At 44.9% G+C, this 16,494-nt stretch overlaps 1 protein-coding gene across 1 annotated transcript in view; it reads right to left on the reverse strand.

Annotated features, from left to right (window-relative positions):
* Positions 1 to 16,494, reverse strand: part of ADAMTS3 (ADAM metallopeptidase with thrombospondin type 1 motif 3) — a 56,440-nt gene that overhangs the window by 36,476 nt on the left and 3,470 nt on the right. The window contains exons 2-3 of the mRNA XM_017732029.1: positions 15,811 to 15,838; positions 9,631 to 10,031 (exon numbers count right to left, since the gene is read on the reverse strand). Coding sequence (XP_017587518.1) covers positions 9,631 to 10,031; positions 15,811 to 15,838 — 429 coding nt within the window. The remainder of the gene's footprint in view (positions 1 to 9,630; positions 10,032 to 15,810; positions 15,839 to 16,494) is intronic.

Genomic DNA, 16,494 nt, shown 5'->3' on the forward strand with positions numbered 1-16,494 from the left:
AAGGATTCAGCAGTCAAACCAACACAAGGCTCTGCCTCCCAGAAAACACTTCCTTCTCACCATTCTATTGATGGAATTGGAAAACATTTCCAGGGCTCTCCCCCAACTCCTTATCCCTCCTTTTTTCCCTGTTGGACAATCACAGGTGGCTGACAGCTCTATCCTGCCCCTACCTAAATAGAAGCCCTATTGAAAAGCATCAAGAGCTCTGTGTTCCCTCAATTTAATATCCCAGCCCCGGCTGAGCAGACACTGCCTCCTGCCAAGACAAACACCTGGGACCTGGAACGGGGAGGGGGCAAGTTCTGGAGACAGCCCTCCAGTCTAAACTTCTTAAGGAGTCGATAGAAACATGCTTTTATAAAAGAGGTGCTGCCTCGTCTGAAAACACCGATTCAGCCCCAAAACACTGCTACCTTTCACCCTCACTGTTGGCTTAAGGTGGGTTCAGTTCGGTGACTGTGCAAAACCTGCGTCACACCTACCTGCTGCTCCGCTTTCCAATCCAAAGGCAAAAAGTTTTTGGAGTTGCATTGAACACTGGCTGATTTATTGGAAGAAAAATAGAAGCAAAGAAGGATGCTTTGCCTGCAGCATATTTCCCTTCGCTGGCCTCCCCCAAAACTGAGCCACAGTGGGTGGACACTGATTCTAAGTCTGTGTAGCTCCAGGGTTACACCTTCAGTTCCTTGGGTGGATGTTATTTCCCATGCCACATGGGTTCCATATTTTGGCAAGAATCAACTGATTCTCTGGATTTCTTTTCAAAAATCCTCTAGAAGCTTCTGCAGTTGTTTAGTTTGCCCATGATGCCGCTCTTCAGTTCATGCCAGTGGCTCACCACCCTCACAGGGAAGAATTCCTTTCCAATATCCCATCTAACCTGCCCTCTGTCAGTTGAAGGCAATCTGCCTTGTTCTGTCACTCCAGGCCCTTGTCCCAAGTCCCACCGTGCTCACAAAACCCAACAGGTCCCGGTCCCTCTGGCAGGGAAGGGGAAAGGCATCCAAATGGACATACTTCCCTCCCTTCACATCTTCTGCATGTTAAAGTATTTATGGCCTCGACATACTTGGCATATAAAGAAATACTACACATTAGAGGAATGCTGGAAAAAAGTAATATTGCAGCACTGCGTACATTTTGGAGAAACAGATGTTATTGATCCAGTTGCCGGGTGTCTACAGAGAGGAGGTCTGCAGATGAAATTCCTCCTCCTCCATGGATGGGCCTCCAGTCTCCACGGAGGTGTCTGGGCTTTGGGAAAACACCACGGTTTTGGGATAAAACATCCCCATTTACTAACCCTCCAGCTCCAGCACCCTTGGAGTGATTCCCAGAGGAGCAAGCAGAAATTCCACAGCTCATTTTCCCTCTCTGGAAGACCAGTGTGATACAAAATCCGTGTTCTAGCCCATGTTTTATCCTGGCCATGCATCTCAGAATTAAAGCAGGAGCTCCTGTATCATTTTAGGCTCCATTCTTGAAGGGTGTTGAACACAGGCAGCACAGAGTGTTGAGATTTCTCCTACTAAGCGCATGCCAAAAGTGAGACCGCAGTTTTTAGTAACATTAAACCCATTTTTGAATCAAATGAAAGATTCAAACAGAACGTACCACTCGAGTCTCACAGACACCTGAATTATTAACACAGCACCAGTTTGTGACTAATCATTAATACCAGATTTTTAAATCAAAACAAAAATCTTCTGCAGCTACCAAGAGAAGTCTTATTTGTTCAGAAGATTCAGAAACAGGATGAAAACGCAGGAATGTTTAATATCCTCTTTCAAACTATGGGCACAACTTAGAAGCCACTTAGATAAGCTCCTACTAAAATACTGGAAGTCATCTGCCCAGAGGAATAGAAGTCTCTCAACATACTAATTGATACCACTTTAAAGAGCAAAAGGCATTTGGAAGAGCCATCAAATTAACCAAAATCTTGTTGAATTTGCACAGAAGAAAGGAAAATGTCAGCATTTACTGGGTCACTGCAGTGGACTGGAATTAAGGTTTTTAGTCCCCTCTATAAACATCCATAAGAAAATTCCTTTATGCTGAAGTTTCTCATGTTTGGTTTTGATCCAAATGCTGGGTTTTCTTTTTCCCCCTTTCAGAAAGTACAAGAAAACTCAATGGAAGCCCTTAAGAGTTATATGAAAGCAGAGAGAAAAAACAAACTTTGATTTTATGTGGAAAAATATGTCTCTATTTTTTGTTCTTGGAAAACCTACCAGGATTCATTTTAACAGCAAACTGCTGCATAGAGCTGGCAGGCCGAATGCTTTGTCCTTAAAGAAGGAACTGTGGGTTTAAAGTATCAGTTATTCGAGAGTGAAAAGTATGCATGGAACATGCTCCGAGCAGTCAAGCACCTCCCTGATCCCAGGGTCTCTGTAGAAATATTTACTGAGCACAAGTTTTGTCTTTGTGTCAGTTACAGCAGGTCTTTGCTAGGAACTATTTCATGGAGAAATGGTACAGGAGACAGTACAGCTTGCCAGTTCTGCAGTAAACGTAGTGTTTTCCCAGCTCCAGAAGTCATGGGATGGCACCAGTCATAGATTCCTCTAAAAAGTGGAAAAGAAAACAAAAAATGAGGACATCTGAGAGCCTTCAGAGAAGGGGAAATGAGACCTTCAAGTGCTGAATACTCCAAAAATGTAAAGCGAATAAAATAATGCCAAAATACGAAGGTCTCATGATCCGGGCGTCAGCAGCACCATTTCTACTGTGGCACACAAAAGAAATCCTGATTTATCTGCTGCCTGTACACAAGTCATGAATGATGCTGCAGCATCAGCACTCTTCCAAGGTAACAGAAAACTCAGTCCAAACTATGCATGAGCAAGAGTCATCTGCTCGGAAAGAAGTCAGAGAAGGAGAGAAAACTGATGCAGCTTCCTCTGAATGGAGATACTTTGTGGATCAAAAGCTAGGAAGCACCAAAGCTAGTAATATTTCCACCAAACTCCTCATTTTAAATTGGTTCTACATCCTTGCACAAAGGAAAAAAAACTATGGTAAAGCCTCTCAAAGGAAAAGGAAAAGTGGTTTTACACCTTTGGTTAGGTTAACACCAAGAAAGTCAAATGACAAAGGGATTTTTATGAGGTAGGGAAGCTGATTTATTGTTGCATGGTTGTAATTTATCAAAGTTCTCAGCCAAGTAGCAGAAGCACTTGATGAAAACCAAGTATCTGTTGAAAACAGAAGTGAAAGCAAAGGTTTTTTTAACGGGAACAACAGTGCCGCACTTTATCCATCGTTTCAAGAAGCTTCTGATGAAACACAGGGGCCAGAGGTGGAACCAACTCACTCTTCTTCTCATGACTCTTTCAGAGCCTGCATGGGAGCATAATGTTTAGAGTTGCAGTGTGACCCTCTAAGAAAACTAAGAACAGGAAAGAGCAGACAAACTCATTTTCTCAATGACCCTGCACAGTATTTTCTCTCCAGTCCTGCTTCCTGCCCCTTTGCAAACCTCAGACCATGTGCCTCGCAGGCCAAGTTCCAGATCCAAGTACGTACAACACTGAATAAACATGAAACATCAAAAAAGCCATTGCTGAATATGGCTTCTGTACCTCCAGCCTACCAACTGCAGTTACAAATTCAGCCCTAACTCCACCATCAATGAGAACTTTGAGAGAGGCTACAAGGATTGAATTTTGAGAGCATTGACTATTTCAGTATCTGTTTACTTTCTTCTCCTGGGACACACACTTTCCCACAGGTGACATGTGGAGGCAGGACATGAATGAGGAGTGAGAGCCCAATTCATGCACTCCGTGTGTGTTACAAGAGTCCGCACAAGTTATACAATCTGGGATTTATTACTAAAACTATAAAAAAGGGCTGTACTTAGTCATTTTAATAAGCTTGTGCTATTTTATAAACTGTAAGCTGTGAGCCTCTAGGAATCAGAAAAGTTAAGAAGCGTCTGCTGTTTTGGGAACAAAGAGGAAAAATCCAGAAAGGAAATTCTTTGTCCAAGTGCCCTAAAAGCAGTGTTTTGTGAAAATGCATCGCCAGGACTACAAGGTGTGATTAAGTAACAGCTACAAAAGGCATATCCAGAGCAGCACCCAACCACCTGCCCTTTGTTCCAGACCATTTTTAACCACATACTGACCTGTAACAGCAGTTCCAGCCCCTAAATATATTGCTTAAAAGGGAGGGATTACATGTAAACCCGTGCTTTGCTGTACAGAATGGTTTTTCAACATCAGAAATAAACTATAAATAAAAGTCTGAAGTTGTAGCAATCCAAGTGGAGACTTTTTATGAAAAGCCTCCAGGCAGATTCTCTCCAGCTGCCTGTTCCTAAACCCTTTCCTAGGGGATGCTCTCCTCACCTCACCTCACCTCACCCACACCAGACTGTGAAGTTTCTTATTTAACCTTCAAATATTGTCTCCAATCTAAAAACAGGGAAAAAGAGACTAATAACAGCGTTAGGCTTCTTAGCATCATATTTTCCACTTGTGGCTGCGTACCACATGCACATTTTGCCCAGCCTGGGGTAGTTGTTAAGTTCACAGCTCAGGTGTTCTGGGCTGTTTCTGTTGATTGTTCCAGAGAGGCCCCAGGAAGGCCCCACAGGGAAGTCCTCCTTTTCTGGAAGGCACCTCGGATGACATCACAGGTCACTCAGATGCCAGCTTGAACTCACAGTATCTCTCCTCAGCTGGAGGGTGAGGAATTCCGCAGAACTATCAGAACACACGGGATTGAGTCTCCTTTCATCCTTGCTTTCAATTATCTGATAACCTGCTGCCACCTGCTTCTCAACAGAGGATAAATAGTACAACTTTAATTTCAGTTACCAAGAAGTGCCCACAAATGCTTCCTATGAGCCAAAAAGAGCTAAACTACCTCCACCTTTTTGAAGAGATGCAGCTCACAGCTGCATTTATAGTGTCCAAAGCCTCACTTTCCATGTCCAGAGCTCCATTTTTATGATCCAATCAGTCCTTAGGGTCCAAGACACATCTTGAGTGTCCAATCCCTCATACACAGGGTCTAAATCACACTTTTAGACCTAAGAACCTCATTTTTTGAGTACAAACCCTTACAAGTTCCAAACGTCCCTTCTGAGGTCCAAAGGCTCATCTTAAGGGGCTAATGCATAAATTTTAAGGCCCAAAGTCTGTGTTTGAAGGTAGGCAGGAGAGAGGTGGAGACACAAGGGCTTGGAAATGAGGCAAACCTATCATTAGAGCAAACCTGGCCCTGTTAAAAGAATTTATAAAAACAAACAAGAATAAATAAATGGAGCTTGAGCAACCATCCGCATAAACTTTGACTATGCTCCATGAAGTAAGGGTGAAGTACTCATTTGCTTTGAGTGATAATTCCAGGGAGAAGCCAACCAGACATATAAAAGAATTCCTAGATTATATTATTTTACACTATACTGACACTTGACTTCAGTCCCCATCGCCTCCCTTCTCAATCAGTGCTCCTCCCCTCCGTGTTTTACTCAGGAAGCCCCAAGTCCTGAATAAGGGAATGCATTTTCCCAAGTTTCTGGAGCTCCTGAACTTTGAGAAATCCTCTTTACTATGGATTACTATGGCTGAGGACTCTGTATTAGCCTGTGGGAAGTGCTGCACAGCAGAGAGGTGACGGGGATGAAGTCCAGCTGCAACCCATCACGCCCAGTTCATCAGTCCTGCCAAGTACAGAGAAACGCCAGTGGTAAGAGCAGGCACAGCAGGTCATGGGAGTTCATGGCAAGGAGGGAATTACTGTGGGAAGAGCGCAGTAGGGCAGGGGAGCAGGAATACCGGAGCGTTAAATCAGCCTAAGACACTGCTGCCATCTGCCCAGAGCGGCACGCGGCCAGAGCCGCTTCCATCTCCCAGGGTTTGTTCTGCTTTCCCCTCCCAGAAAGTCCTGGATGCCCAGACATCCCCTCAACCACAGCCCCCACCTTGGACTGGAAGAAACCTCCAGGCCCGAGGGGACAGTCCCACCCAGTCCCAATCTCAATGCCAATCCCAAACTCAGCAAGAGTTTCCGATGTGCTACAACCAGATGCTCGGCAGCAATTCAAGCGTTTGTCTCCAAAATGCTATTCCAATACACTGGGATAAAGCACCATCGGCCGCTAGAAAGACGTATCTCCATTTAGGAACTCTGTCTTGCCAGCTTGGGGGAAATCATGCTGAAACAGTACATTAGAACTAACACAGGAACAAGAAATAACCCTTCGTAGCTCAATCCTGATGAAACAATGGTAATAAAAAAGGATTTGAAACAAATCGAAATGCCCTGAAACTCCTTGGATCCCATATGTCCCAATTCCTGCAGATTTTTAAAGCTTTTCTTGAACCAAGTTTAAAGCCTGTGCAGTTATCTCTAGTCTGAGATACTCCAGCCCGTATTTCCAAAAGATTTGCCAAAGGAAAGTAGCTGTGAACATGCACAGACACGTTTCCTCACGTCTCCATATCCTTGGAAAAATGGATGGCAATAAGCAAGTGAAGAATAATCTGTCACAAATGACAGATCTAAGCACATTTGGGTATTTTTTTTAATTCTTGATGGTTGGACTGTCTTCCAGGATTTTGCTGGTTTGGCAGGCAGATTCCTGAGCATCTTCCACTTGCAAACAGCTGTACTTCACACGACCATATGCTGCCCTGGGCTTGAAGGCCACGGAATTTCAAAAAACAAAAATACTTCAAATAATTTCCAACAAACAAAAAAGAAGTCACATTTTACTTGGAATCTCAAGTCAAAGATTAAAGGTTCATTGTACTGGGCCCAGGCCTTTCATTTAGAAATGAGCAAGGTTAATGCTCTAGGAGAAACAGAAACCAACATTGCCACTTGGCGTTGCACAGATGTGACCATCAACCAGATCCCAGCTCAAACACAGGACACACATCTACAGAAACATAGTTCAGAGTGGAAGTACAAGCTAAAGGTATCACACACCAGAACCTGCTCGGAGTTTGTTATGAAAGCAGGAAGCTAACTGAGAAACTGAGATGATTTTCCATATGACAACAGGCAGAAAGTGTTTTAAGCCACTATTTCTACATGTTACGCTTGCTGCCTTCTCTCTATTTACAATCTAAACCATTTGTAGTGTTTTCTTGAGGCTGGCACCTTCCACTCCTGAAGGATTCTGACAGTAAGTACTGCTATTTTGACCAAACAACAGTGGAAATACCCAGCAGAAACCTGTGGAAGCACCAGCTTTCTGACACACAGCGAGAAAGACAAGAGCCAGCTCCTCCGTGACTAATGAAGTGTTCTTCTGCCATGACAAGTGCAGGCACATGCATGTGGGTTTTTTACATAAACAGGGTCATTTCCACGGGAGATTAAGCAGATGTGAAGATAGGAATTTTCAAAATTGATGGCACACAGACAACTTCCACCGCAAAAGTAGATACGTAAACTATTTCAAAACAAAAGTATTCAAGTATTTGGGGGTTTCAGTGTAAGTTTAGATTCCGGAAGAGACTGTGGGAAAAATCTTTCTTTACTAGTGCAAATGCCAATTATTCCACATATTTACCATCAAACAATCAAAATTTAGCACCAAATACTCTTTTACTTATGATATTAAACCTCTTCTACAAGCTATACATTGTGCAAACTGCTACCCCAGTGATTCCCTTTGCTTTCTCTCCAAGATTTCAGAACCTAGCTGGCTACTCTGGAGAGTGTCTAAATTCCTTTGAAGTCGAAAATAAATCCTTCCAACACACACATGCCCCTAGAATTTCTCACTCTCGTTCCAGTTTCTGTTAAGCCATATTATCTCACTCTTCACATCGTTAGGATACACTGAGGATCAAATATTCTAGCTGGATTGAGAGACACACAGTACAGCAACAGAGAGGCCAGAGATGGTAATTGCAAGTTCCTTTTGCTACCCTGGGAGATGCTGGGAGGAAAAAACCATAAAATAAATCTTCAGGATTATTTATTTCTTTCACACTCACATGATTAGAGCTCCAAGAGATGTTAAAACCAGCAAAGGTTGAGATGAACAGAGAGACAAAAGTGACCCAGGAGCATTTACCCAGTACTCGTCAAAGAAAAAGCCCGTGTTCTCCTACTCCAGTCCTCAAAACCAAGGAAAGCACATGGAGTGTTATGGGAAAAGAGGGATACATTCCACTAGATCAGGTTGCTCCAAGACCCATCCAACCTAGCCTTGAACATTTCCAGGGACGGGGCAGCCACAGCTTCTCCGGGCAACCTGTGCCAGGGCCTCACCCTCTTCAGCATAGAATTTCTTCCCAGTATCCCATCCAACCCTGTCTTCTGTCACTGTGAAGCCACTCCCCCTCCAAAAGTTCCCCTCTGGCTTCATTTACCTGAAAACACACCACAAACAGCTTGCCAGACACATGGCAATCTGTGACGGAGCTGCTACACTCCTTAATCTAATTCCATTTAATCCAATTTCTTGTCTTCACGTGCTGTCTCAATGCAACAACTTCATTCAGGCTTACTGCCAAAGTCCAGCTGCCAGTCCCAGGGTCTCATTCATCAGAACGATTCTATTGGAAGCTACATCTAGCCAGGCAGGGGTCTCCTTGGCCTTTGTAAACACAGTACACTGGCAATAGATTCTCCAAAAAAACTCACCAAAAGCCGCCAAAACACACCAAACTGACATTAGTTATCACCTCTGATGCAACCACTACCTGTATTTCCTTTCACTAAGCAAGGGAACTCAAGGAGTTTTGGTGTGAATGGGGATTTTGAGCCATTTCTGCAGTTACTCCCACAGGGACTGCTGCCCGCTGCTGAGGTGGGAGCTTCCCTAGCCAGGACTTATCTCAAAATGGAATCAAATAATGACCACGTGGCAGCTATGGGAAATGGGAAACCCACTTCCAAGAAAGGACGCTTGTTGCAGACTTCTTCATGTGATTCCTGTCCCAAACAGCAGGAGGATAACCACAACATTCATCTCCCTGGATGTTGCAGGCGTGTTCCACCAGTGCTCCTGCGCCTTATGGAGCACAAGGTGAGTATTGTTGGTTTTCCCTGCTGCATGAGCGAATCAATGAATGGTGTGTGGGCTCCATATATGCTCAGCCTTTCATTCTGGGATTTGGGCATCTGCTCAGCCACAGGGGAACTCTGCGTGTCCACAGACAGATCGAAAACAAACCCATTACAGATGTGAACCACTCAATTCTTATGTGACACTTCCTGATGAAACAAAACTGCATCTAAGAGAACAAAAAGTATGCTCACTTTATAAATGAACCCTTTAAAAAAACTTAATGCTGCTATTCTTGGATAACAGGGCATGGATTTTGGTACCTGAGAAGCAATGAGGGATGATTTGGACACCAAATTCTAAAGTCAGTTAACAAAAGGCCACCTTTTAAGTCTGAAAATGTCTTCATTATTAATTTTCCTGTTTGTAACACCTCATGTAAATAAAAAGGAAACCAAACAATACATAGGTTTGATTTCTCTTTCACAAACCTGAGACATTAAGAACTTTGCTTATCAATATTTTCTAAAGGATTTAAGAAATGAAGTTCTGTAAATGACATCATTAGCAAGGTGTAGTTAAAAGCAACAAAAGCTGTGCACAAAGTGTGCCACGAGACACAAGCGCCATGAAACCAGCCTTACCAGACCATCACAGTTGCTGATGGCCACTGCAGCTCCGGGGATGTCCGTGATGTCTCCCACGTAGGCACAGTTGGTCCACAGGGGCTCTCTCTTCCATAATCGCTCCGCACCAGCTCCAGTCTGAGTTGTGTTACCACCATCGTTCCCAGTCTCCACAGAGTCTTCGTACCACTCCACCACGGCCTCAGGAGCCACTAAACGAGTGTTGGGTTTCAGCCGGAGATGGAATTCCCTCCCAAAGGCAGTGACATTGAAATACAGCTGTCTGGGGCTCTGGGATGCCTCCCGCGTCGATCGCCGCTGGTGACTCGCCGAGAGGATGGTGGACACGTAGCTTCCATCTGCATTGGTGCTAACTGGAATCACTAACCCATATGGCCTCGGCCTGCTTTTTCGGAATTCTGCCAAGAGACACACCCAAAACCCAAACTAAAATAAGAACAAGAGCGTGGAATGAGCCCAAGGACTGAAGGACCCCTCTGCCTCACACGTCCCCTTCCAAAAATCCCAGTTTAGGATTCCTGTTTGAGCTACTAACATGGGCAAATGTAAGGCACATTGTCACTGCTCCTCTTTTATCATGGAATCACAAAATGGTCTGGGTTGGAAGGGACCTTCAAGACCATCCAGTGCCAAACCCCCTGCCACACCACCCTCCACTATCCCAGGTTGCTCCAAGCCCCGTCCAATCTGGCCTTGGACACTTCCAGGGATAAGGCAGCCACAGCCTCTCTGAACAACCTGTGCCAGGGCCTCACCACCCTCACATGGAAGAATTTCTTCCTATTAATAGTTATTATAAAAATGATTTTCCTAAAACTCACAGAGGAAAGCCTGAAATATTCACTGACACTTATTTGGGGAGTTTCCTGTGGGTTTCAGGTTTGCTCAACAGCCCCAGGAGAGGCACAGACCCTTCTGAACTCTCCTGTAAGAAATGCCACACAGCTCTGTTGTACACCTTACACAGAACTTGCTCCTGTGGCAGGACTTCCATCAAGGTTTTGAAAATGAAGTGCCAAGCCTGGGTTATAAGCACAATTTGCTTACAGATTTCTCAGGAAATAGGCATAGGGAAAAAAATCCAGCGGATCATATGCTGCTAGTAAATTAATACATGTCAGCACTTGTAAAGGCAGTAGCTTTTCCCTCTACAAATCTCCTTAGCCAGCAACTTGCTATTGCCCTTCCTCTGAGTAACAAAGATCAAAAACAATGAGAAAATCTAATTATCAAAAAACCCACCACAGATCTGCACGATTTGACCCTAAATCCTGCACTTTAGTGCAGCTGAGAGAAGCCATAAACCCACACTGTTGGTAATCCTGGAGGAGCTCAATGGCACAACTCTCAGCTAAGGCAACATGTCTTCAAGTAATTTCATACCACTGGAAAACAAATCCATTCAAATGAGTTTATCTTTTCGGTGAGACCTCTGTAATCTGGGAGCAATCAGGATACTTGCTGTCCGATTTTCAGGCTGTAAGGGAAGGACCAGGTCAAGCTGTGAGCCACAGCACTGCTCTGAATGGGTCCGAGGCCCAAGTCTAAGCCTGTGTATTTGACTACGTGAGAACTAAAAAGACATCTTGCACAAAAATAGTTATTCCCTACTCCTCTCTTCCTGGGAGAGCTGGTGAAAGCAGTATCAGAGTGATATTACTGATGATTTCATTTGAAAAGCTGCAAGATCAGACAGCTCTGATGTTAGCGCCGAGTGCCACTGAGAATTCCTCAAATAAATATACTAAATTAAGTGAGCTAAATTTTACCTGCTCCCAGTGTGGATCACACTTGATACGAGAATTAACACAGGAAAAGCTCAGTAGCCAGTTCATCTCTCCAGGTAGCAAAGGCTGCTGGTTTTAAGAGACTCATGCATTCAACGAGTAACTTCAGTAGGAAAACGTTCCTAATGGCTTCACGGAACTGTTTTTAATATTCTTTCAGCCAATTACTGAGGAATCTGACAAAAAACCAATGCATGGTACTAGTAGAACACACACATGTAAATTCCTGCACTATGAATATCTTAATATACAAATACTATATCCTAGGAATGTGAAAAGTCATTTCCAAGCCCATTGGTACCCCACACCCTACAGCCAGCAGCCACAGGGTGGGTTTCAGCAGCAGCCAACTCCACCTATTTTGCCATACACCCACAAGACCAGGTTCTAAAACTGGCATCCTAATCAGGCCATTATCCTTAGGATAATTCCCATTTAAAACACTGGGAATTCTGAGCCAGGCTTGTTAATCTGTCTCCTTAGAGAAGGCACCAAATTAAAACTCTAAAGTAATTTTTAATAATTAGACACCAGGCCATGCCCAGGAGACAGAGCTGCGGGGATGTACATTCTAACTGGGTCAAAGTAAAAACACAGATCCTCACATTCCCGGTGCTTCAACACTGGGATTTCATTCCCAGGCTGACATTATGCCTTCTACCTCACTGAGATTCCTCGTGGCTTGTTTTCTTTTTTCTTTAAAGCAGGAGGTTCAGTGCCAGAGACCACAGTCTGGTGATCAAATTCTGTGCTCACCGCACAACTGAGAAACTGCTCTGCACATCTTGCAGCAGAATTCCCACATTTCCACAGGCTGGGGGAAAAAAAAGAGGCTATTTTGCTAATAAGAGCATCCAGCTAGCCCCAAGAAGGTAGGAACAAAGGGTGGAAAATAAGAACTGTCAAGGTTTTGAGCCAGCGAAAGCCTTTTCCAGAGTCTGTAAATGCTGAGCTAGAAGAGGAAATGCCTTTTGTTCAAAGGCAATTAAAATTAAATGGGACATGACTGAATCCCAAAGACATCTGAACTCCTCCGCTGACTTACATTACCCTTTTTCCACAAACTGCACGCTCTGAGGAAATGCTATCCCAGCTGTAGGTGTTCCCTTTCCTAAGCTAAAATTTCGGAGTTGATCTGCTCTGCTAATTCAAAGCTGACAGTGCTGATCAGAGCAAGAGGAAAAGCACTTAACTGTAAATTTTCTTCATTTTTTTAAAAATCTGGCCTTAAAATGCTGCTCCAGTTGCACAATGTTTAAGTTGAAAGGAAGCACTTAAGAAGGAACATCACGTTCTTTCATTGTGTGCCAAAACAAAATTAGCTAGAGAATGCCTCTGAAGAAAGCTGTCCGGGCTTTCTTTCCCCTCAAAAACTATGAAACTGCAGAATTAACACCACGGGCTCACAGGAGTTGTCTGTGCACTGTACAACAGCTGTGGTCAATGGAGGTTTGAAAATCCTAAACTTTTTTTATCACCTACATTTAGAAAAACAGTATTTTTTGTGCATAAGATTCTGCAAAATACATTGATCAAAAATCGTTTTGGTGGTAGTCCACAGCAGAATGCCAAATGCCTAAACATCCACTTGAGAAGACTTCAAAGACACAGTCGATGTGGAAATCAGTGGCATCAATGGAAGAGGAAGAATTTCTCAAAGTTTAAATTGTTTCTATGTCTAAACCAAACTACCCAAGAAAAGAAATTTGGGGGGACTCGTGGTAATATCCCACCCACATGGCCCCTGCACAGGGCTCTATTGCTGAGTCCCAGGCCATTCCAGAATATCACAGAGGGATGACCAGCAATCTTCCAGAGCTTCCCCATTCCCCATTGGAAGATGCATTTGGATGTGGCTCTAGGGTCAGGACGCTCAGGTACCTCAGCAAAAGGACAGGATCTAAGGTGACATCTCCAGAGCATCACCATGGAATTTTCTGCCTGGAATTCACAAGCTGTGATGCGACCAAACTGCGGATGGCAGACATCCAGCTCTGCAGTGGAAGTACCGGAGAGAAAACAGTTACCTGCGGCTATAGGGATGAAGAGGACAGTGTTTTCATAAAGAGACTGTGCCATGTTCTGGGAGATCACACTTCTGTCCCACAGATAAGCACAATGGGATGAACACAGAGCTGTTCTGGTCACTTCGCAATGCGATGCTTAACAAGAGAAGATGGTGTGGAGACAACTGGACAAGCCCAGCACGGCTGTGCCATCAACCCTTTTCTGCTTCATCGTTGGCTGGTGGCTTCCAGAAACGACAGAGCAGTTTCGGTCCCTCTCAACAACCTGGATCACTCCAGAACTACCGTTGGCTCTCTGGCTGCCTTTAGGGGGCAGGAATGGCCAGAGAGAAGACAGGAAAGGGGGACAGATTCCTTGAGAATTCCCACTCAACTCTGCACCTGAAGAGGGATGAGGCTGTGTGGGATCTGGGCATTGTAAGTTGGCTGAATGAAAGCAAGGAACTGCAAGGAGAGAGGCTGATGTGGGACACCTCTCTGGTGTCCTCATTCCTCTACTTCACTGCCACTTGTCCCAGGGATACAGACAGCTCAAGAGACAGCGTGGTGGTTTTGCAGCCTCTGCACAGCTGCAGGTGCTTTGCAGGTGCTTCCTGCAGGCGGTGGGGCCCAGCCCTGTTGTGTCACAGGTTTCTTCCAGAAGTGGCACTGAGCAGGGACAGAGCGCTGCTGCGTGGGAGGTGAAGGTGCAGCACAGCATCAGCACCTTCAGGCTGAGTGACACGGAACAGCTTCCTCCTGACAGCTCGCAGGCACTGCAGCACATTGTGCATGAATGCAGGTAATTAAGTGTGCTAATTTGCTACCCCTGTACTGCGGCCTGTGATGATATTTAACAAAAATAAACCCCTAGGTGCTTTAATTCCCCTAAGTGACTTTTCAGGCTACAAGAAAAGATCAGCTGCTGACAGCAGCCAGCCCTGGGCCAACTCAAAATACACAACACCAACGCAAAGCAATACTTTGAGGGGACTCAGAAGTAGGACAGTGCATTTCCAGGCAATTCCAATGCAGGTTTTACCTCCAAGTCATTAAAATTCCCAACTGAGTAAGCCATAGCTCAAAGTTGTGGCTGCCCCATCCCTGGAAGTGTTCATGGCCAGGCTGGAAGGGTCTTGGAGCAACCTGGGATAGTGAAAGGTGTCCCTGCCCATGGCAGGGGGTTTGGAATGAGATGATCCTTCAAGTCCCTTCCAACCCAAACCACTTTAGGATTCTATGGTTCTGTACCTTTTGAATCAGAATTTACAGGATCAAATTCAGCCCCAAATGTTCCTGGCTACAGCAGTGCCAGGGCCGTGGAAGAAAGGAAGGACAAGAAGTTATTTTCCAGATTCAGGAATTCTGCCTGATGTACTGTGTAATTTAAAAGACACATTCCTATATAGCTTATGGTTTCTGAAATTCAAATACAATCCATTTCTCCTGGAAAGGACTAGAAATAAAAGACAGGATCAGCATACCACTGGAAAAACCATCTGTTTGCCAGTTAGCTTTAAATGTACCTCACTGTCTCTGTTCCCATTATTCATTGATCCCGGTGGAAACCAACCTAAGTCCAGAAGCTCACAGTGCCAGAACTGAAGTTGAGACAAGGCCTCCAAAATTCACAGAAATGCTTGAAATTCTTTTCTGAACAAAACCTGAACCAAAACCTCAGGGTTGGAGGTCCAACGGCAGCTGGAAGCAGAACTGCCTGGGGTCCATTCCCACTGCAGAAGAGCTCCAAAGAGCACTTGTGTGCAGGGACACGCGCTCTACCGGAATGGTAAAAGGCTCATTTCACACTGGGTAAGGGAAGGAGCACTGAGAATGCCAGCTTCCACATCCTTCCACTACCTCGTCCATCCTGTGGAGCACCCAGTTACCAGTTAGTCTGTATTAACACACATCTGAAATTAAGCTGTGGGTGCATCCTCCCAATTAAAAGAAGCTTCCTGTCTTTGGGAAGAGTTCGAGAGGCTGAAGTCTCAGTAAGAAGCAACCCATGGGCACAAACAGGCACACTTCCCTTCAGCACCTCATGTGCCACTGACCCTGAACTCGCTGCACAGCACCTTCTTACCCAGGTCTATCAGTTTACAAGGCAACAGTGACCAGCTACAGATTTTATAACATCGATTGGTTTGTATTTCGGAAGAGAAGCATAGACACATAAAGATGCAAAACCGCAGCACGAGAGCACATGCAAATTCAAGCCATGCCATGTCACTGCAACTACGAACACTTCTGGGTGGCAATGGTGGGGGGTGCGCAGGGAATGCTTGCCTGCATACAGATCATTTCCTCAGAAATAACTAGTCTTTGAGCTTACTTCTTTTATTTCTGTTTTGACAGCAGAAATAATAGCTAAAAAGACTTACCTATTTGGATCTGCTGTTCTTTACCAGCCTGCAGAAGAGAAAAGAAACACATGCGCAAAGTTGTTAGTGTAATTACTATGCAATGGGGGATGGCAGAAGGCTGAAAAATCACTTGGTCTGTGCTGCACTGTTTTATATGTTTCTGCATTTGGTTTCCAGGGATGGCAGTTCTTCCTTAACTGAATGTTAAGCTGTTCCCACCAATATACTAACTGAGTCCATAGCAAGTTTAACATAAATAGAGCTGCTAAGCAATCCTGATTCTGAATGACCCATTCTACATATCGTGACACTGTGCCAAAAAGTAAGTTTGGTGGCCAAAGCAAGGATTTAACAGCAGGAAAGTGAGGAGCTCCAAGAAGCATGGGTGCTGGGGCAGAGAGGAAGCAGCGAGCTGACAGCTCATTGTGTCTACGCTAGAGAATAGGAAAGCCAACTGGACCACAGTGACCGCAGGGACGGTAGCAATGACCCGATGTCACGGTCAGCTCACTGCTTGGTACTTGCTCTTGCCAAGGTTAGGGGACCCAGGGGGATAGGGTCCAGAAGGAAAGGACCCAGGGGCTGCTGCTGCAGGACCCAGCCTAGCCCGGGGATGCCGTGTCGGTTCCAGGCTGCTTGGATGCAGCGGTCTGCAGCACAGAAGAGGGCAGAGAGCCGCCCGTCCACCTCAGCCTCTCCTCG

Source organism: Corvus brachyrhynchos, unplaced genomic scaffold (assembly GCF_000691975.1).
Source record: "Corvus brachyrhynchos isolate BGI_N302 unplaced genomic scaffold, ASM69197v1 scaffold764, whole genome shotgun sequence".
Taxonomy (NCBI): Eukaryota; Metazoa; Chordata; class Aves; order Passeriformes; family Corvidae; genus Corvus; species Corvus brachyrhynchos.